Source organism: Protopterus annectens, chromosome 12.part0, assembly GCF_019279795.1.
Source record: "Protopterus annectens isolate FY-2018-M chromosome 12.part0, PAN1.0, whole genome shotgun sequence".
Taxonomy (NCBI): Eukaryota; Metazoa; Chordata; order Ceratodontiformes; family Protopteridae; genus Protopterus; species Protopterus annectens.
Genome location: NC_056746.1, coordinates 346,001,272 through 346,023,940, shown reverse-complemented (window position 1 = coordinate 346,023,940; position 22,669 = coordinate 346,001,272). Strand labels below are relative to the sequence as shown.

Sequence of the window (22,669 nt, the reverse complement as noted above, 5' to 3'; positions counted from 1 at the left end):
CTCGGGCTTTGGGGCCTGCCTGCAGATTATATCATGCTATTGGCATCAAGTAACGAAGATCTCCAGCATAGTTAAGAAGGCACTGACCCATACACTTGCCGTATTCACTTCCGCTCAGGAGAAAAATTTAAACTGGGCAAGACTCCCTGAAAGTAGTTGGTGAGTGTGAAGTGGCTGGGTTGAAAAAAATCAGCACTTCTAAAATCAAAATTATGGTTCTCTTTCTAAAGACAGTGGAGTGCTCTCTCCAGGGGAGGGGGGAGCAGCTACCTCCATAGGTTCATAGGATGATACTAGGCTATTGGTCTGGAGGCCCTTATAAGCCTAGCCAAGAATTTCACCCATGTCCCCACAAGGTCAGCACCTGTTTTCCCTGTCAGGTGAGATCCCAGGGGTATATCTTCTGTTTCCCATCCAATTGTCCAGGTTCCTCTTAACTAGTGATGTACTCTGCTTGCAATGGTCAGGGAGTCAACTCCACAGATGGGGGAAGTCTTTGGGACAAAAATCTATTCCTCCAACAAGTTCTATTAAATGTCACAGACCAAGTTGAGGCCTTGCGTGCAGGTTGCATGAGTGGAGTTTGGCTTACAGATATGCAGAAACTCCATTAAGGCGGAGTTTGAGATGGCCTTGTATGCCAGGCACAGGTCACCTCTGAGCAATCTGTATGAGACTGAATAGAGGGACATGGCTTTTAGCCTATCTGTATAGGATAGGTGTTTGAGACCCTGGATTTTCCTGGTCAGGAACCTTTGTGGTCTCTCCAAATGCTGCATGTGCTTGGCAAGGTACACACTGAATGGGGCATTGTACTCGATGATGGGTCTGATAAGGGAGGAGTACAGGGATGTTATGACATCCTTGTTCCTGGATGAAATACCCTTACTTATGAGGTGGGCCATGTAGAAAGCCTTCTGTACAATGGAGGCAATGTGGTGGTGGTCAAAAGTCTGGTTGCCATCAACCTAGGTGCTCAAGTTCCTCACTACTGACTGCATGCTTAGTACATGGTTATTAATGTGATAATTAGTGGGGATGCCAGTTTCCCCAAAGAGGATCATGATGCATTTCTTGGCATTCAGTTTGAGGCCATGCTTCTAACACCAGTCATTAGTTTGGGTAAGGCCCTCTTGGAGGATGTTCACATCACTAAGGGAATTTATGACAGTGCCCATCTTGCAGTCATCTGCAAACTTGGTCAGCCACAGACCACTTGTTTTGGCTTGTACCTCAGAAAAGTATATCCCGGACAGTAGAGGTCCCAAGACTGATCCTTGGGGTATGCTGCTTGTTATGGGTCTACTACCAGAGGTGGCTTCCTCTATTTTGACTGAGAGGGTTCTATCAGTGAGCCAGTTAGCTACCCATCTGGTAACATACAGGTTGATGCCTAGCTGGGAGAGTTCATCCATTATGCCCAAGTGGGGAACAGTGTCAAAGGCTTTGGCTTGGTCAAGATAGGTGGTGCACAGTCTTCCTCTCATCCAAGGCTTTGGTGACAGTTTCGAAGAAGGTGACCAAGTTTAACAGGCATGATCTCCCTTTGGCAAAACCAAACTGTGTGGGATCAAGCATTTGGATATTGCCAGTGTCCTTGTTTATAAGGTCCATGATAATGCGTTCCATGGCCTTGCAGATCAGGATAGTTAGGCTGATGGGCTTATAATTGCCTGGTTCGGTGGATGCTCCACCTTTGTGTAGAGGGATGACAGTGGCTGTCCTCCATTCTGCTGGGACGAAGCCAGTCCATGGGCTTTGGTTGAATAGGGTGCCTAGTGGTGCTGACAGCTCTTGGCTTGAGTTCATGTAGGACACAGCCAGGGATGTTGTTGGGTCCCATGGAGCTGTATTTTTTGCCTTTGAGAGGGCATTAATGACCTGCTCCCTGGTGATGAGGGGAGGGGGGCAGGTGCTGGGGATGTCCTGGTTTACTGATGGAGGGACAGGGGGGTGAAGTTCTCACTGAACTTGTCTGCCAGCAGGTTGGCTATAGCTATGAGGTTTGTGTATGTGGTATTCTTTACCACCAATTCAGAGCAGATTTGGGAGTTACCTTTGAGACTGCAGACATATGCAAAAAAAGGCCTTGTGATTGTCCTTAGTGGATGTGGCCAATTTGGACTCGAAGTTAGCCTTAGAGGATTTCACCAGTGACCTTATTTTATTGTTTAAATAATAGAGAGCTTGCTTCTAACTTGGTACCTGCTCCTTCTTGGTCCTGGACAGCAATTTTTTTTCCCTTTTATTACAGAGTCTGTTTATTTGTCCACCAGACAGGTTTACTCTGCCTTGAGGAAGATGATTTGGTCCTGTCAGGTATTGTCGAGTCCATGCAGCTCCCCACTCTGGAATCATAGATAAACTTACTAAGCTGGGCATAAATCCCTACCTCACTCGATGGGTTGCCAACTGGCTTACTGACAGAACCCAGACTGTAAAAGTAGCCAACTCCAAATCCAGCTCCAGACAAGTGGAGTACTTCAGGGTTCAGTCCTGGGACCACTCTTGTTTGGCATCTACGTCTCTGAAGTACAGGCCAACACTAAGGGACTCTGGCTAACAAACTTTGCAGATGACTGCAAACTGGGAGCCATTATTGAATCCCCAAATGATATGGATATTCTACAAAAGGGCCTTACAGAAGCAGATGCCTGGTGCCAGAGCCATGGGCTCAAGCTTAATGCCAAGAAATGTATAGTCATCCCTTTTGGAAAAAAAACATATACCCATGAACTACCACATAGGTGGCAGGACACTAAACATCAAAAGTGTGATGAGAGACTTAGGGACACAAGTGGACAGTGGTCTCACTTTCGATAACCACATCGCCACAACAGTCAAGAAATCCTTCTATGTGGCACACCTCATCACTACGGGCTTTTCATCCAGAAAAAAGGAGGTCATTCTCCCACTGTACTCATCCCTCATTAGACCCATTATAGAGTATAATGCCCCATTTGGTATGTACCTCACAAGACATCTGCAACATCTGGAAAGGCCACAGAAATACCTCACTAAAAGAATCACAGGCCTAAAGCAGATGCCATATGCTGACCATCTAAAAAAACTCCAGCTATACTCTGTGGCATATCGTCTACTCAGAGGCGATCTCTGCTTAACATACAAGGCCATGTCAAACCCTGAGCTGTTGGACATGCTCCACTTAAAGAATTCCCAATCCCTCAGAGCCACACACTCCAGGGATCTAAACCTTATCATCACAATGAACAAAACATGCTGGAGGGATAGGTTCCTGACCCAGAGACTTCCCATACTCTGGAATAGACTGCCCATACATGTCAAGCAGAGCACCTCATTGGCCCTCTTCAAAAGGAACCTTGATGATTGGCTGGGAGATAGGAAATTCACCCCGGGGATCATGTCAGTCGCCCTGCTAGACAGGGGCCCAGAGAAGTAAATATCGTGGGAAAAAATGTCCAGGGAATTGTTATGGCTAGGCTTGCATAGGCCTTAGGGCCGACAGCTTAGTACCAACCTATGAACCTATATAGGAGCTCATATAGTTTTTTGGTGTAGGCTTGGACATTAGTGCTTGTTCCAACTAAAGAGGTGGTGGCTGTGAAGCTGCTTATATCTGCTCTCAGGAGGTTGTAGTCAGCTTTGGAAAAGTTTTTTTGTTTGAACCTGGCAAGGGGGGTGCGGGTCAGGGGAGATGGTGACTTTGAAAGTGATTGCTTTATGGTCGGATCTTACCTAGGAGGATGACACTGTAGAGGTGCTACAGTGGCTACTCACATTGGTTAATACTAGTTCCAGGATATTTTCACCTCTTGTGAGGGTGTCGACCAGCTGATCCAAAGCATTGGCACTGACAAAGTCAAGGAATCTCTGGGCATTCGTCTTTGAGCTAGAATAGGTCTTCCACTCTATGGTTGGGTAGTTAATGCCACCCAGGATCAGGGTAGAGGGTTGAATCTTGATGGATTTAAGTCCAGATAGGTGGAGTGGGCCTCCTGAGTCATGGTTGGGGGTCTGAAGCTAGCTATGATTTGAATATGTGTTTTGTCAAAAGTTAACTGCACCTGGAGTGTCTCCTGTGCGTCATACTGTTTGACCAGCCTGGAGGTGTGTAGGTCTTTGAAAAATATTGCAACTCCACCTCCTTTGGCTTTTTAATCCTCCGTTTGGGGTCTAAAGGTATGGTAGGACAAGTAACTTGGTAAGGCTGGGGTGCTCTCTGCAGCTTTGAACCAGGTTTTAGTGACAGCACAGATGTTAGCATCTTCCAGAGTGTGGAATGCTTGCAATGAGTGTAGTTTCATGTTAAGACTCCTAGCATTTAGCAACATGACCTTTAAATTTCATTTAGAAGAATGTTTTCACCTTGGTAAATTTGTGCTCATGACTTTGCCTAAAAAAGCACTATGAGGGTGGCAAGAGCCTTTGCCAGAAGCCTGAAGCCTACGGGAGACAGATGAAGGCCATCTCTGGCAAAGCATTGTGGTCTGTCAGTCATGTCCTCCTTTGGCTGTCAGGTACTGGATCTCCTTGGAATACCAGAAACTAAGCCAGTTGTTAAAGTCAAGTAATTTTCTGTTTGTAATGAGGCATCATTCTGGGTGACCGTAGGATGCTGCTTAAGGCTAGGGACATACCTGCCTGGGAACATACATTCAGCGAGCACAATCATATCTTTCTTCATATAGTCCAGAGAGGTATGTCTCAAGTCATTCACACCAACACAGACTATGACAGAGTCATAACAGTACCTGTTGTTGAGACACTTGAGTGCTTGCATGATATGACAGATTCTAGCACCTGACAAGCATCTTACTGTAACTTTCCCCTTGTCTAGCCTGGTGAGGTGCACATCTACGTGTCTCATGATAGAGTCTCCTAGGACTAGTACGTTGGGTTTGTGGCTGGGCTTTAGAGGCTGTGAGACACAGGCGTGTGTACTATGTGTGGTGCTTGGTATGGTGGGTTGTGATGTGCGTGTGTGCCTTTGCCTCGGAGGTCTCTTGTTTAGGTATGTTGAGAACATCCACATATGTAAGAATGTACTTTACAGGTGTGGGTGGTGGTAGAGGTGTGGTGTTTCTGCAAGCAGCCTTCTCACTGCCAGATGTACTAGCTTGTGATTAAGAAATCAAGGATTCTAGGTTCTTAATGTGCTTGCATCTCTCACACACTGTGCTCCTAGGTGGTAGAAGAAGAGGGTTGTCTGTGTACATGAGCCAGTTGCTACACTGTCTCGGGATGCCCATATCAACCAGACTAGCAGGAGAAACCACAGGAAAATGTCCGTCCATGGTTGTCAGCATCTGTGGAAGAGAGGTCAAGGATGGTACAGTGGTTACTATCAAAACAGAGTACCTATAGGTGTGAGTAGGGCTGGATAAAATCAACACAGTAGTTGCAAGGGAGGGCATCAGTTACACAGGAGTGCTGATAAGGGAAAAAATGCAACTGAGATACCTCACAATGGGTTAAAACAGCGCAGCTGCAGTGTGTGATGAGTAAACAAGTGCAACCCCCTGCAAACATAGGATTTAGATACCAGAAAAGATGGAAGAATCTGGAAGCTTGAATTACTACCCATTCCTGCAAGCCCCTGCACTTTCAACCAATCTCTCATGCTAGAGAAGGTCAGGCAGCCCTGTTACTCTCACTAACAGAGAAGACAAGCCCCTATCAGCATAATATGTCTGTCAGAAACACAGGGAAACTCAACAAGAAAAACAACCAGGCCTGGATACAGCAGGCCTCTATCCAGACTATGCTACCTGACTAGAACACAGAAAAACTCACAGAAAAGCACAGATAGAGCACTCACTCACAAACAGGAAATAGAACTCTCAGTATGAAAAAAACTTTTACAGTTAAGTAATTCAATAAAAATGCAATTACAGTAATGAAAATACAGTTAACACAGTATAAAACAGTACAAAAGTGCAGTGAAAACAGTAAAAAAAAGCTTTATAACAGTGCAGAATGTAGTAGATTAGCTGTATAGCACAACTATAAGCATTAAGAAGTGCAATTCAATTAAATAAATGTAAAAAAAAATATTCTGCTCTTAGAGCCTCAGGGAATTTCTGCTATGTTACAGTGATGAATCATCACTCCCCAGTGAAGGAGTTTAAATATATTGTAGTCTTGTTCACAAGTGAGGGTAGAAGGGATTAGGAAACTTACCAGCTGATGGTTAAAGTTGTGGTGCTACTACAGCTGCTGTACTGGACTGTGATGATAAAGTGGAAGTTGAATCTTGATTAACTAGTCAATCTATGTTGTCAGCCTCAATCTATGGTCAGGACCTTTTTGTAGTGACTAAGGATTAGCTCATGTAAAAAGCGGCAGAAATGAGGTTCTCTCATACGATTACTGGACTCACTCTCCAGGATTGAGTGAGAAGCTTGGCAATCAAGGAAGATCTTGGAGTGGAGCCACTACTCAACAGGATTGAGAGAAGGCAGCTGCAGTGGCTTGGCCACTTAGTCTGAATCCCTCTGTATGCCCACCATAGGAGTTGTACCAGGTACAGCTCATTGCATAAGGCCAAGAAGCAAACCCAGAGCATACTGGACAGATACTTCTCAGGTGGCCTGGAAATATCTAGGCATGCCCATGGTCAACGGAGGACTGATGATATCAAAAATGTTTTAATTCATATTCATTTTATTGTATCGTACAATGTATTTCTTTGTGAATTTACTGTATTGTATGCTGCATTTTTCTCTAAAAAATAGATTTTTTTTTCATATTGTTTCTCTGCAACTGTTTCTGGAGCTTTTCTCCCCAGGCCTCCACTGAAAATGGGCTCTTCGTGACACAGTGGACTTCCCTGGTTATCAAACTGAAACAAATAAACAAATAAACAAATGCTATAGATAGGGAAGTCAGGTATGCCCTACTCAGCTAGCTATCACTTCAACCCTTTCTGGGACGAGTTTAGAAAATGTGTGGATAGGTTTAGCAACGAATCCAGTTCTTCATTTTAAAGAACTATTTTATGGCCCAGAATAAAAAAATGCTCCATACAAAATCATGGAACCTTATTTCCAAAATAAATGTTTCTTGTTAAGTTTAGTTTCACAGTGACTAGAGTTGTGCTATGAAATTTGTTGAAAATGTGTTTATAGATACATAAAATAACACTACAACTATGCTAAACAAAGTCCAAATACTGAACTAAGCTTGTCAAAAAAAAAAAAAAAACATTTACAGCAACCAGAGATGGCAAGGTAAATGCCCCACACAGGGGTTCAGTAGTAGCATAACCAGATTACAAAAATATTTACTTGATAATTTGTTTGCATAGTTCTAATCATGTCATATTAGTATTTATTTCATATGAAGATTTGTTTGTAGCAAAAAATTTTTAAAAATTAAATGATTTAAAATTGTTGCTTCAACTACCTTAAACATTTTCTCATGCTTAAATTTCCCACTTGGGTGCCTGTTTTAAAGTATGTGTTTAGTCTATTATCATCAGTCTTGTCAGTAATCATTCTGATCATTTATCGGTAAAAGACAGTAGCACTTCATTTAACTTCTAACCTACAAGAAAGCGGGAACAAAGTTCAGAACCCCAAATCAGTAATAAAAGCAATGCAGATCTTTTTGAAATAGTGAAGCAAATATTTGTTCACCTTTTAACAGAAATATAATGACTACTGTTTACTTCTAATTAGAGAAGTCCAATTTGTTTCTCAGATTAAATTGTGATTGTGAGATCAAGTCTCATTCACCCACTTGTAACACTTTCTTCTTACACAGAACAGATAAAAATTCTTTCAAGTATAAATGTTCTCAGTTTATCATGATTTTATTATCCATACGCCTATGCTGTTTTCATTTACTTGCTTAAAATATACCAAGCAGAATTAAATGGAATTACATTTTCCCAACGTGTAAAACAGTTTGGAATCCATACACACACTTCCTAGTAGGTACATTAGTGCAAAGTGTCTCAAGTACTAGGTAAGGTTGTCCAGAGTTTTAGTAGGGCTGCTGCCTCTTGGCACTGCTTTGTGTTACTAAGCAGTGAGCTCTTGGACATCTCAAGTAAATGTGGTAGCCAGGGTGCAGGGCCTATGATAATGAATCCCATAAATATCCCAGTGTGCTGCCCCTTTAGGAGACTTGTATAGCTTAAAAGTCCTACATTCCATGCTATGAATGCCCTGAAGAGCAATGTCGAATATGAATAAGTCTATACTGCTATTTACTGGTGTACATCTACACATTTCAATGGGAGGGAATCTGTTAGGGTAGCAGCTGCACCCTGCAGGGATTGCCAATCCAAGTAAGTAGTGCTGTATGTGCATATTAAAAGGGCTTGCTTATGGGTACAAAAGTAATGTGTGCTTACGTGGTTCTGTGGATGTATGTGCATGAATGGCTATAGTGTGTGTGTGTGTGTGTGTGTGTGTGTGTGTGTGTGTGTGTGTGTGTGTGTGTGTGTGATGGAGGAGTGCTGCCTGCCATAACCTGTGCCGGGTATGAATGAAGAGACTGTAATTGCAGAATGTACATACACTGCATGTGTGTATGTCTATCAGTGCATGAAGGTGTACATGTAACCCTGCCTCATGCCCCAAGTGTTGCTGCTACAGTCCCAGACATACCCTCCCCCCAGTTTGACAGCTATATTGACAGATGTCATGTCACGTTAGCTGATATCAGCAAAGATTTGGCATCTAATCTAATAATGGTCAAATCACAATTAGGCATCTGCCTATATTTGCGCATGAGGGAGAGTTGTGTGCATGTAGGCATGTTTGTAGGGGCAAGACTGGCAGCCTGCATATATATATGTGTGTGTGTGTGCGTGCATATATTTTGTCATCGTGGGCGGGACAGTCTGTTCTTATGTGTGCTTTGCAAGACTCATCTTACAAATTGCTAAGGTGTTCAAATAGGTACTGCAGAATTGCTTAGCTGAGACAGTCATAGTCATGTACGTTTCCTTGCAATGAGATGTCATTCTTGTTGGAATGTGCAGATCTATGAACTGCAAACAGGAGCAATGACACAACTCAATACATTGGTTCAAGGCAAGCTGCTTTTCTGCACCCACCTGTAGAAATCAAAGCATCACAGCCAACAAATACATGGTACCTTAAATATCAACACATTAGTCAAATACTAATTAGCTGCACAACCCTAAAAAATATATACATAAATGTATATTTAGCACCAGTTAAATTAACAGAAAAAGTGTTCAAATTTTCCATATATCCAGTGCACTGTGTGATGGCAGTCAAAATTTACAAAACCCTACCTTTAACATCATGAAGAATGTCAAAAAGTATCTTTACCACTTCTGACAAGAATTCTTTTCAATCCACTTATAAAGATGTTCAATAAGGCCTGACAAAGTATGAATATCACTGTGCTAAATCATATGACAAAAATGTTATGACAGTAACAAGGGTACTTGTTTCACAGATTTAATCACATTTACTCCACTATTCAATTTCTTTGTTGACCAGATTAGTTCTACTAGGTTAGTGGCCTCTTTTCAGGAGAGATCAAAAATGGTATTTATACTACTAGGGGAAATTTCACCAGGGCATTAGGGAACTTCCCCTACTTATTGTTGTGAGTGGGACCCATTTTACAGAAGCACTTCCTGTTTCTGTTCCAGGCGCAGAGGTGGCCCAAAGAAATAGGCTGGCACATGAAGAGAGGATGAGAGGATGGAGAAGTGAGAGAAATGGAGGAGAAAGCAAATATTGAGACCGGATAATGTGTGCAGGATTCTGAGGAGATGTTTCAAAGAAATCTGTTTGATAGAGATGAGTAAGCAAATGATGGATGCATGAATGCAACTCTCCAGATGGGAGGGTTGCGGGATGATTTACCTGAAGAAATAGTGATGCAGAGCGAGCCATAAAATGAAGGAGATGTTTCATGGGGGACATTATCGAGAAAATACAAAAGGAGGATGCAGAAACAATCCTGAAGAATAGCAATGAGATGAAAAAGAAACACATGCAGAGAAAGTAAAAAGACAGATGGGCAGTATCAGAAAAGAAGGCAGAAAGTACGTGGTAAGGATTCAAAGTACAGAAGACAATGAAATGGAGGGGTATGAAGTGTGGGACAATTTAATAGCTCCTTTAAGTATAAAAAGCACATGAGGTAAGAGCATTTATTCCTATTAACAAAGAGACATTTTGTGACATTATATTTGAAACTGTTTTTTTCAATGGAAAGCTTTCTTGGAGAATACAAAAAAAGAAAGACTGTAACCCATGAAATCTTTATGTGGTAAACGCCTTTAACAGAAAAACAAAAAAGAAAATTCATGTACAGTTTTGAACAGAGGTAGAAAGAAAGTCTTTGAAAGGGCATCTGAAAACTTTATGTAAAGAAGTAGTGGATATTGCAAAAGTTTATTACAAGAGGGATTTATGGACTGGAATTTGGAACTGAAATTTATAAAAAAACAGAAAACGAGAAAATTATGCATATACCAATCATGATAAACGTGAAGGGGAATAGGGGTGGCATAAAAGGGTCTATATCACAAAGTCGAACTTTTATATCGAACACTAAAAACCGAAACCAGTAAAATGTCGAACACACGGAACAGCAATTTTTTTTTTCCCAGGGGAAAAAAACAACGAAACTAGTAAATGTCGAACACACGGAACAGTGATTTTTTTTTCCACAGGGGGAAAAAAACAAAGACCCCCCCTACTTAAATATACCAACTCCCAAGATCGCACCACAGTGGAGGAAATGACAAAGTCCCAAAAACAGCCAAGTGATTTTTTTTTCCCTGGGAAAGAAATGTGTTCCATGTGTTCGACATTCAGTCCTTTTGATTTTTCGAGTTCGATACAAGAGCGTTCACTCTTTTTATCGTTCAACTTCGTGATATAGACCTACCATAAAATACTGAGGACAACCCAAAAAAATTTTTTTTTTTTTTTTGTGGAAGAGAGAACATTTGATAAGTAATTGTGACAAAAGAAAATGTTCTATTTGTGAGGAAACAGGACGTGATGCAAAAAATGTAAAGTGAAATGTTATAAATGTAATAAAAATGGATATTTATGGATGGATTGCAAAATTGAAAACAAGAGTAAGGAAAAAGAAAAGGAAGAAAATGAACACAAAAAATATATTTTAGAAGTAGTAGAAATAGAAAAAATGGTACTTACGTATTATCGCAACCAGACTTGCGAGGTGGTCATGTTTCAGTTCAACAGTGTCTGTTAACTTTAAAAGGATTGGCTGCACTGTTAAAACGTCTTCTGGTATGTTGCTAATGGGTTTAGAAGAGGAATAAGGCGGCAAAAATCAGGTTTCTTACCGATGTCACGTAATGAATACAGCGATCACAACGAGTACTGCTCGTTGTGACAGCAGGGATGAATGACCATTATTTTTTGGGTGTAACATCCTGGTAAATGCTTACTACTTACATTGGGAGCCAAAGTTCATACATCCAATGAAGTATGCAGACAAATGAACACACAGCAGTCGCAGTGATGGCAAGAAATCATACCTTTTATTTGCTGACTGTTATCAGTAAAACGATCACTCATTCTGTTACACTGCATCCAAAAGCCTGCAGTCCTTAGTTGGATGTTACAAAAAGGGAAGGTTATGAGGAATAAATGTATTCAGTTTTGCTTGCCAGTCATCATGACAATGAAAGTTGCCCGTCAGGGAGTAGCAAGTAGCACTTTTAACTGCGTTTCAAAGGCAGCACTTCTGTTGTTGAGAACCGGTTCATTCTGCTCGCAGTTCCATTGACGGCCATTGCGAAGCAGCAGTCATGTGTCTAATTCAGAAAAGGGCACTCTCTGCAAAGAGGAAATTTCAGATTATTCCTCTTCGTATATGGCAAACAATGGGTCCCAGTAGTGTGTCACACTTCACAGTGCCCTTCTTCCATAAACACGCATATTTTCCCGGAAAGCATTACACAGTACGCCACCTCGCAAACCTGGTTGCAATAATACGTAAGTACCAAAAGAATAAAAATAATATAAAAGAAAATTCTGAAATAATTGATGAAGAAAGCATAAATTGGGAGATAGCAAAAGAAAAAAAAATCTATTGGTAAAAGTGTAAAAGACAAAAAAAAAAGAGAAAATTTAAAGGGATAACTACTAAAAGAGAAAAAGAAGGGAAATGGATGAAAAAGAATAAATACAGATAATGAATGGGGTGTGGTATGACTGGAAAGGTGTTTGAGTCACAGACACAGGGTACAGTGTTTGATTCTCACCCTTGGAGGGAAATTGGCTAGGCTTAGAATGGCTTATTCAGAAAGCTAGCCTAATAATTGGCTATGAACTTATGATCCATAAATCTACCATAAAGGGAAAATGAAAATGTTAGAGTGCTTTCTGTGAATGTGAATAGTATTAAGAATATAGAAAGAAGAATAGGGACTTTGGTGCAATACATGTGATGTAGATGTAATTATATTAGAAGACACAAGACTTTTATATTAGAAGACACAAGACCAGTCAGGAGGAGAAGGTTACCACACACACTATAGACCCAGTCTCACATAGTACCATCACAACCTCAAATCATACACAACACAAAGACATACTCGGAGGCTCTGATCAAAAATCTACCAAAACAGCAGAGGCCACCAAAGCAGACACCCAAACAACCACCACCTCAGAACACAACACCTGCAACACATAGACCTCACAGTCAGAGTGTCAAACAGTCACAGCCCTTAAGGCCAAACACAATGCCAGACACACTAGTCATTGGTGACTCCATAGTCAGACACACTGACGTCCCGCTCACCAGACTGAGTAAGGAGAAGGTCACAGTAAGCTGCCTGTCGGGCGCTAGAATCCGCCACATAACGCAAGCACTCAGGTCTCTCAACAGCAGGTACAAATATGACTCAGTCATTGTCCACGCTGGTGTAAACGACCTGAGACGCACCTCCTTGGACTACATGAAAAGAGACATTGAGGAGCTCTCTGATTATGTAGCCCAGGCGGGTATGACCCTGACCTTGAGCAGTATCCTACCTTCACCAAGAATGATGCCACAATACAGAGATAAGATGATCAGCTTTAACAATTGGCTTAAACACTGGTGTCATTCAAAGGGGATCCAGTGTCTGTCTGCCTGGGATGACATGCTGGACAAGCCACGCTGCTCGCAAGGGACGGCTTGCACCTGTCACCCTGGGATTCCAGATATTGGCAAAGGCTCTTGCCACCCCATAGTGCCTTTTTAGGCAAGGCTCAAATTCTAAACCTACCACCCTAGAACACAAAAAGGAAAAAACTAAGGGTAATGCTGCTCAATGCCAGAAGTCTAAATCTCAAAATGCACGCACTTGAGGCCCTTCTCAGTATGGAGAACATCGATGTCTGTGCTGTGACAGAAACCTGGTTCAAGGCTCCTGAGAGCACCCCAGCACTATCAGGTTTTACCTCATATCATGCGTTCCGGCCCCAAAATCCGGACAATACCAAGAAAGGAGGGGGGGGTATCCATATTCATCAAGGACACCCACACCTCAAGACTGGTGGCAACGCACGATGCATTGGAGACCATCCAGGTGCAATTAACCATAGGCAAGACTGCTCTGCAAATTGTAGCATGTTACAGGCCACCCTCACAAACTCAGGAACCACACATGGCCTTCCTGAAAACACTAGAGGGGATAAATGTATCACCAAACACCATCATACTAGGTGACTTCAATTACCCTAATATAGACTGGGAACACTACTCGAGCCCAAACACCCTAGCTCAAAAGTTCCTGGAATTCATAAACTCAAATGCCATGGAACAACTAGTCACCATCCCCACAAGAGGAGATAACATACTTGATCTCATCATCACGAACATGGGAGCACAATGTTCAACACCGGAAGTATACCCTCACTGGTGAGATCAGATCACAAACTAATCTCGCTGGAGGTCCTCATCCCACCCCCACCTGAAATAAAAAAGACCACAGTAAAGAACTTCTAGAAAGCCGACTTCACACTTCTAAAGACTAGTGTGGTCTCCTTTAAGGCCCCGAGGCGGAAAACAGTACTCAAGCTGCTGAATCACTTACAAATGCCTTCTACCAGCACCTGCAGGACTGCATGGATAAGGCAATTCCAAGCAAAACAAAGACTCTTTGTACCAAAGGCAAGCGTCCAGTCTGGTGGACCCCAGCCATAAACAAACTCTACAACAAAAGGAGGAAGCTACTACAAGATAGAGCAAAATCCTTAAAAGGTAAGACACCCTTGATCACTATAAGTAAAAAACTAAGAGCTCTCATAAAATCATCCAAAGCAAATTTCGAGAGAAAAATAGCTAAAGACTCAAAAGACAATCATAAGGCCTTCTTTAGCTATGTTAGAAACCTGGGAGGAAACTCCCAGATATGCTCAGAACTAGTTCAAAATGATGTGAAGATTACTGATCCTACAGACATTGCCAACATACTGGCTGACAGGTTTAGTGCAAACTCCCCCCCCCCCAAAAGGAGAGATATCTATACCAAACGATTGCAGCCCCCAAACATCTCCAACGCCCAAGTGAGAACTGCTCTCTCCAAAGCAAAAAACACAGCATCCATGGGACCTGATGGTGTCCCCGGCTGTGTGCTCCACGAACTCAATGAGGAATTAAACCCACAGCTAGGACAGCTGTTTAATCAAAGTCTTACCTCTGGATACGTACCCAGGGAGTGGCGCACTGCAACTGTGGTCCCACTTCACAAAGTCGGTGCCTCCACCAACCCTGGAAATTACCGCCCATTAGCTTGACAAGCCTTATCTGCAAAGCCATGGAGAGGATCATAATGGACCTCATAAATAAAGACATAGGGAATTTGCAGACTTTGGATCCAACCCAGTTTGGCTTTGTCAAAGGCAGATCATGCCTTTAAACTTGGTTGACTTTTTCAAACAGTCACCAAAGCCATTGATGAGGGAAAGGCAGTCCATACAGCCTACCTCGATCTGGCGAAGGCCTTCGATACAATACCCCACTCGGTATCATTGAAAAACTCATCAGCTTAAATGTTAACCCATACATCACAAGATGGGTTGCAAACTGGCTGAGTGACAGAACCCACAGGGTCAGAGTTGCTGGCGCCATGTCAGACTCAAAGCCTGTCACAAGTGGTGTCCCACAGGGCTCAGTCCTGGGCCCACTCTTGTTTGGCATCTACTTTTCCAAGTACAAGCAAACACAGGAGGGTTATGGCTGACAAAGTTTGCAGATGACTGCAAACTGGGCCATAGTAGAAAACACATCTGACACAGATATCCTTCAGAAGGGTCTCACAGAAACGGATAACTGGTGCCAGAGCCACGGCCTAAAGTTAAATGCCAAAAAATGCATAGTCATACCCTTCGGGAAAAACAAGGTCACCCCTAGCTACCAAATAGGTGGCAATCCACTGAGCACAGAAGAAGTTATCAGGGACCTGGGGACCCAGGTTGATAGTAGTCTGTCATTCGACACCCATGTAGCTAAAGTAGTTAGGAAGACCTTCTACATTGCCCACCTCATCATGAAGGGATTCTCATCTAGATCAAGGGAGGTCATAGTTTCCCTTTACTCATCACTCATCAGACCAATGATTGAGTACAATGCCCCATTCGGAATGTATCTGACCCGACACTTGCAGCAGCTGGAGAGGCCACAAAAGTTCCTCACCAAAAGGATAAAGGGTCTCAAAAATCTGTCCTATGCTGCCCGACTGAAAGAACTCCAGCTCTATTCAGTCACTTACCGCTTGCTCAGAGGTGACCTTTGCCTAACATACAAGGCCATGTCAAACCCAGATTTGATGAATATGCTTCACCTCAAAAAATCTAGATCCATCAGAGCCACAAGGGCGGGAGACTTAAACCTCGACACGGCTATTAATAGGACGTGCTGGAGGGATAGATTCATCACCCAAAGACTCCCTATGCTGTGGAACAAAATCCCGGTATATGTGAGGCAGAGCACCTCGCTGGCCTTGTTCAAGAGAAATCTTGACCAATGGATGGGAGATCGCAGATATACCCCAGGGATTACCTCAGCGTCACTGCTCGACAGAGGCACAGCAAAATAATGGGTATAGTTCCCCATACTAAAGGGGTGGCGTAAGCCACAAAACGATGGGCTAGGCTTGTAAATGCCCTCGGGCAGATAGCCTAGTATGAACCTATGAACAAATGAAGAAAGATTACAAACAGAGACACTACGGGGAGGAAATAATCTGGAATTTGGGAAAGGAGAGATATTCTGGAACAGCCATATTCTGTAGAATACAGTAAAGATATCAGCTGTAACTTTAGCAAAAATTGGAAGATTAACACTGTAGTTTTAAAATGAAAAGAACAAGTATATATAATTATAACATTATATGCTTATACTAACCATAGAGAAAGGGAAAACTTATTTAATCAGATTTTATACTGTATAGTAATAAATGTAAATATTATAACAGCAGAACACTAACTGTGATTTAAAAGAATATTGCAAAAAGAAAGAAAATGATATAAGAAAAATGTCAGAAGTTACAAGATGTGGCAAGTTAAAACTTTGGGACAAAAATTTATGGGCTTACAAAAGGGTCATGTACATAACTGAAATAGGATCATTTTACAGTATCAGAAGGTTTAGTTATATGAGAAAGGGAGGTGGTTGAAATAGGATGATCATCATGAAATATGGCTAGAGATAAAGGAAAATGAGGAATGTATACAAATACGCAAAGGAATAAAAAGGGAAAATGAGAAAGCAAGGAATGGAGAAGAAAATACATTAGTAATACAGTTATGGAAAGATCATATTACCATGAGAGCTTTTTATAAAAAAAATTGTCTGAATAGTGGAGGATATTTAATGAAAAATATAAAACAATGTTTTATTACAATGACAATATAATGTGTGAAAAGTAAAGGTTTAGTTACAGGAGAAAGGGAGGCAGTTGAAACAGGATGTTCTAATCGCCATGAAATATGGCTAGAGATAAAGGAAAATGAAGACTTTATACTTTTTTACAGGGAAAGTCCGACTGGACACAGGTCCTTTTTCAGCAGTGGCCCAGAGAGAAAAGCTCCAAGAGTAACAAATACATACAACAGAGAAACAGATACAGCCAAGTGAGACGCAAATACGTAAAAGATAGTGGTTTCAGACTCAATAAGTAGAGCAACAGTAATTTATATAAAAAATGGTTATTTACATTTAGTGGTTATATTCAAATGATTATGTACAGTTAAATTGAAACTACCATTAGTGCTAGATCATGCTAGTAGAATAAGAGTAATGATAACAGAGTGGAAAGGAGGAATAGGTTATCCAGGGGAGTTGCAGGTGCAGAACCAGGTGTAAGTAAGGTGCATTTTTAGAAGTTTTTTTTTTTTAATTCAAATGTTGAGGAGTTAGCTACTAGTGAGTTAGGCAGATTAATACCAGTGTTTGGAGATGTAGTTAGAAAAAAGTAATTCACCTGCTGAATTGTTAGCTTTGGTGGTGTGTCAAAGTAGTTTGTTGTTGGAGCAAAGGGGTCTTGAGGAGGAATATGGCTGAATGATATCTTTGAGTGCAGTTTTTTTTTTCTGATTGACAAGAGTATTTTGTGAGTGAAAGTAAGTTGATTAAAGAGAAGAAGTTTAGGGAGTTCAAGCCACTTGAGCTGCTTACTTGCTTGAGCAGTGATGCGACATGTATGAGGCATTAGTGGCAAACTTTGAGATTTTATTGTACTAGGCTTCGAGTTTGGCTAGATCTGTCGTGCGGAGATTGGTTAAGATTGATGAGGCATACAGGAGAGTTGAGAAAAGATGGGTTCTAACAATGGTGGCTTTTGTGTTGTCAGAAACCTGTTGTTTCTATATAGGAAACCTATTTTTTGTGAACTTTTTTAATGGACTGGGCAATGTGAATATCAAATTTCAGGTTATTGTCAATTTCCACTCCTAGTAATTTGGTATGGTTTGTTGGGGTGATAATAGTTTTACTTTTAGAGAGGATGTTGAAGGTTGTGGATTGTTGACAGCTAAGGTAGTGGGCTTAAGTTTATTTAGTAGTTTTTTTGAAGGTGTTAATGGAGACTGGGTTTAGTGTAAACTGGCTGTTGCTGCTTTTGGGAGGGTGTAAGCTATTGTGGTTTGGGGTAGGAGGGGGTGGTTGGGGCTGGTCTGGGTCATTGCAAGCTGTTGAATTGATTCTGTGACGTAAGTATTAAATTAAGTGGCTAAGTTCATGGAGTTGTTGGCTGTTGTTGGGGTGAGAGTAGTTGTTTTTCCAAGATGCAGTATATTGTTAACTGCTGCCCGGAATTTTTGAGGGTTATTTTGATGTTTACTCTCTGAGTTAGTGAAAAAGTCATGTTTCACATTATACCTTTAAGCATGCCCTCCATAACGTGGGGGGGATCAGTAGTGTTACTCATATATATATATATATATATATATATATATATATATATATATATATATATATTAATTTTTATAAGCAAACATTTGTGTTTGTCAAAAAAATATTATAATGCTAGGTTGGGAAATGTGGCATGTTGCATCTTGAACTACAATGTCTCTATGAACTGTACAGAAACAGCATTATAACTTACATTTGAATATGTTAAACAAGCTTGGTGTTCAAAAGACAAATTGTCAAAGGAAAAATATACTTTAAAAATAATCAATACACGGTAGGTTCAGGTTAAGGCACTTTAATCTTGCAGCAAGGAGACAAAAACATGCTAATACAGAGTTTGTCTAACTAGAATCAGGAAATGCAGGCATTTTTATACACTTTCTAATAAGACATTGCCTACCAAGCTGACGTAGTAAATCACAAGTTTTGTCATCATCATTTCGTAGTGATTGTTTTTACAATATCCTGCTTGTACTATCAATTTTTGTGAGAAACTTCCTAAGAAAAACAACGTGGCCTTGGCTACCACCGGTTAGATATATATGCAATGTTACCATTCAAGGTACTATGGCTAATTTGAGCACAAAGCAAGTATAGATTGCAGTTCATTTCTCTAACAGTCCTTTGTCTATGTTATCTCCAACTTCTGCAGCTGTGCACGTTCTCATACTTCGAACAGAGCTGATTGTTTAAAATCATTACTTTACAGAATATAGCATTGTTCATTAATTTCTTGCTGACCTGGCAGATAATCACCTGCTTCTCAAGTACATTTCTAAAAGGCATAAACATGAATATTGCTGTGCTAGCAATTACTAGGTCAGAGGGCATCTTGCAAGTTTTCAGAAAGCACACTGCAGTTTCAAAAAGCATCTTTTAGTCTCGTATGAAACTCAACTGTATATAAAATAGTGCATATAAAATAGAATGAAAAATGTGTTAACTTATTTAGTTTCTAATTAGCATTAAGCACACACATTAATACATATTTTTCTGACACAAATCATCTTCTGTGCCATATGATTCCTGTTTGAGACTTGCATGGCAACACAAAGTCTTCATAACTACCTCTAAAACCTGTAATACACCTGTCAGAACAAAATGCATATTCATATTCACAGGCAGCAGAAGTACAAGTCACTTTCAAGCTTGTTATGATGCATCCAAAAGTGCACCTCACAAAGACAAATATGCGTGCATCTCTGTACAAACTGTTTAATATGAAAAGATGAATATATCATACAATTTGTGTGTGCATAAAATCTGAAAGGATTAAGTTTTACATGTGCTACAACTGTAGAATATAAGATAAGTTGTGAAATTCAGACTTTCAAATGCCAAAATCATACACATAAGATAGAAATTCAATCTGCTTTTTAAAATGTTTAAATAAGATGTAAGCTCATGCCAGAAATGTGTGGGCACCTTTTTCTCAAATATCTAAAAAGACACCTAGAAACTCGGAGTCTGTTTCACTTCTGATGGTCACTGTTTGTGGTTAAAGTAAAGAGCAAGCACAGTTTACAGCATGTTAATGCAAACTGGAAGGCATGAGACAAAAAGTAACTTCAAAAAATGCACAGGTGATACACAGTCGCAAAATTTCTAGCTACAGAATATGGCTAACTAATATACTATTCTTATCTCACACTAACCAAGCAATACGTGTGGTTACCGAAAGGCTAATCCCTTTGGAACAGATACCTCACTCCCTTCGCAGGGAATGAGGATGCTACATCAGATCAGTCAGGCGAGCAAATGGGTCAGTAAGGCAACAGATTTGCTGGATGGTCAAAGAGCAGCAGAGCTGAAACAAGGACTTTTGTGCTCTGGATGACACAATCAATGTGTGCCCAGCAGCTCTTCACTGGCAGTGGCACCCCTAATCCCCAGGTAGTATGACTAGCCCTGATATACACATATGTCACACATGCCTTTGGCGCTGGAAGATCAGAAAGACGTGGGTTCCATTCCCACACCAGGTACTTGGATTAATTTCCCATTACTGACACTGCAGTGCAGCATAATGAGGTGCTGTACTCCAGAGTGTGTCGCCCTTCTGATGAGATGTTCAAACAAAATCCTATCTGCCCAAGTTATTGGTAGCTCAGGTGGCTGTAAAAGATTTCCCTGTCAGTATGAATACGTCAGGTATCCCTTGAAAAAGGGCAGATTGACCAACCTGGATAACAAAGATAAACATATATAAATAAATATATTTTGAATCTGTACATATACATATGTATACAGACACACACACACTTATATTGATGCTTGCAAGTCAACAGCACACAACACAAAGGTAAAATGCTGAATCACCAGTGCACCACCAATCAAAAAATGAGAGAGCCTCCTTTTCCAGCAAGTGCCCCTTACTCATATGTGCCAACATTCGACTAAATGCCTCTCAAGTGTACCTCATTACGAGGAACGTACCTCATTTGGAGTCTTAAAAAGTTTCATATTCCTCGAAGTTCCACATTGATACGGTCTGTAACACATTCAGTTTTGGGAATTTTTAAGTGAAATCCGTGGTAAATATAAGTAAATCATATTAATTCATTAAAAGATCTTCTTTATAAGTAAAACCAGCATATTTTAACCATCCTATGACCTTCCTAGCTGAAGTTGTTAGTAAGCCATTAGTACATGTTCCACATTTTGCCTATTTGTTCCACATTATGAGGTCTAGTGTTCCTCGTTTTGGAGATAGAAGGTTGACAGCCTACACATACGTGTTAAGAAACATAACCCATAACCATTTATGTCCCCTTCTCAAACAATACACAAACATACACATAAGGGACACAATCCATAACCATTCGTACCCGCACAAGTCTCCGTCATATTTTGCTTCATCCCTTATAATTATAATATACAGTTACAAACTTCTTTCATTAAAAAAGACACGTTAACGCATAACATTTTTCTATCAACTTTCTATGTTGATAGTACCAGCATTTAAAGTATTCCTAAGTTTTTTTATCCTAAATTACTTTTTGTTTTGCCCCTAATTGTGGAAGTAAAGGGTTGAGAGGTATACTGAAGCATCAGTGCAGAAGATATTCAACTTACGCTCCATCTTGCGACCACCACCGCATCAAGGCACAGATGTAAGCTCTTAGCTGTCCTACGATTGCTCGTGCCATTCACTCAGCTTTTACCGACCCGATGACATTCCAGCGAAGACTTCCTCCGCTTTACACTGCTACGGGTACATACATGAAAACAGAATTCCGCGGCCTATCGTTGCTCAGGTACGTAGTTACAGCTTGTGGTGGTTACTAGGGAAGAGGGATCCAATGAGTGTGTACTTCCGGAACAATGATCCACTCTACACTGCAGAAACGTTCAACAGCTGTGGTTTTAAAGCGTGTTTAATGGTGGAATCGCTGTTCTGTCTTCTGTTATAGACTTACTTGTTTGTATTTAATCTATGTTCATAATAGATTGAAGTAGTACACATACGAAGCCGTGGCAAGGGTTAAATATCTGGGAATTTACTGAGGTGGAGTTGTTTGTTCTTAGAAAAAAGCCAGTATCTTATTGCCATTTCTGTCCTGAAGTTTAAGAGCACTCGAATTCGTTTGCAGTTCTTGTTTGTATACGTAAAAAGTATGGGGATGGGCTGAGCAGTCCTCATTCCTGTTAGTGAAAACAGATAGAGATGCTACCTTTTCAAATGCCCAAAGTGGGACATTGTAGAAATGTGACGGTAATCATACCTCTCAAGTGTACCTCATTACGAGGAACGTACCTCATTTGGGGTCTTAAAAAGTTCATGTTCCTCGAAGTTCCACATTGAAAGGGTCTGTCACGCATTCAGTGTTAGGCATTTTTTAACTGATGTCCATGGAAAACAGAAATGAATCATATTAATTCATTTAAAGATTTTTTTCATAAGTAAAACCAGCATATTTTGACTATCCTATGACCTTCCTTGTTGAAGTTGTTAGTGAGCTGTTAGTATACATTCCACATTTTGCCCATTTATTCCACATTATAAGGTCTACTGTTCCTCATTTTGGAGATGGAAGGTTGAGAGCTATGGACAGTTTGCAGGACAAAACATACCCATGGCCGGTGCAAAGGACAGAACTTTTTTTGCCACAATAAAAGCTTACTTTTGTAGCATTTGAGTTGCTTATGCTATTTCATATAATATTTATGTGCTCCAGATACAAAATGATTGTTTTATGCAACTATTAAAGAAAACTTAAGAAATATACTTTGTCTTAAAAATCTCAGGACATTTGCCATTTTTAAGTTTTTTTTTCCCCCAGGACACAACTCCCCAAAGTGGGACTGTCCC

General features: G+C 40.8%; 1 protein-coding gene across 4 annotated transcripts in view; it reads right to left on the bottom strand.

The window, feature by feature from the left end:
• The window catches only part of LOC122816558 (katanin interacting protein), a 3,576,055-nt gene extending 3,554,266 nt beyond the window's left edge, over positions 1-21,789 (bottom strand). For 3 of the 4 annotated variants that reach the window (XM_044089419.1, XM_044089421.1, XM_044089420.1), the window contains exon 1: positions 21,433-21,788. In XM_044089419.1, coding sequence (XP_043945354.1) covers positions 21,433-21,439 — 7 coding nt within the window. In that variant the 5' untranslated portion in view covers positions 21,440-21,788. Of the gene's footprint in view, positions 1-21,432 lie in introns of all 4 variants that reach the window. The other variant, XM_044089422.1, reaches the window with a different exon arrangement.
• Between the last annotated feature and the right edge of the window lie 880 nt (positions 21,790-22,669).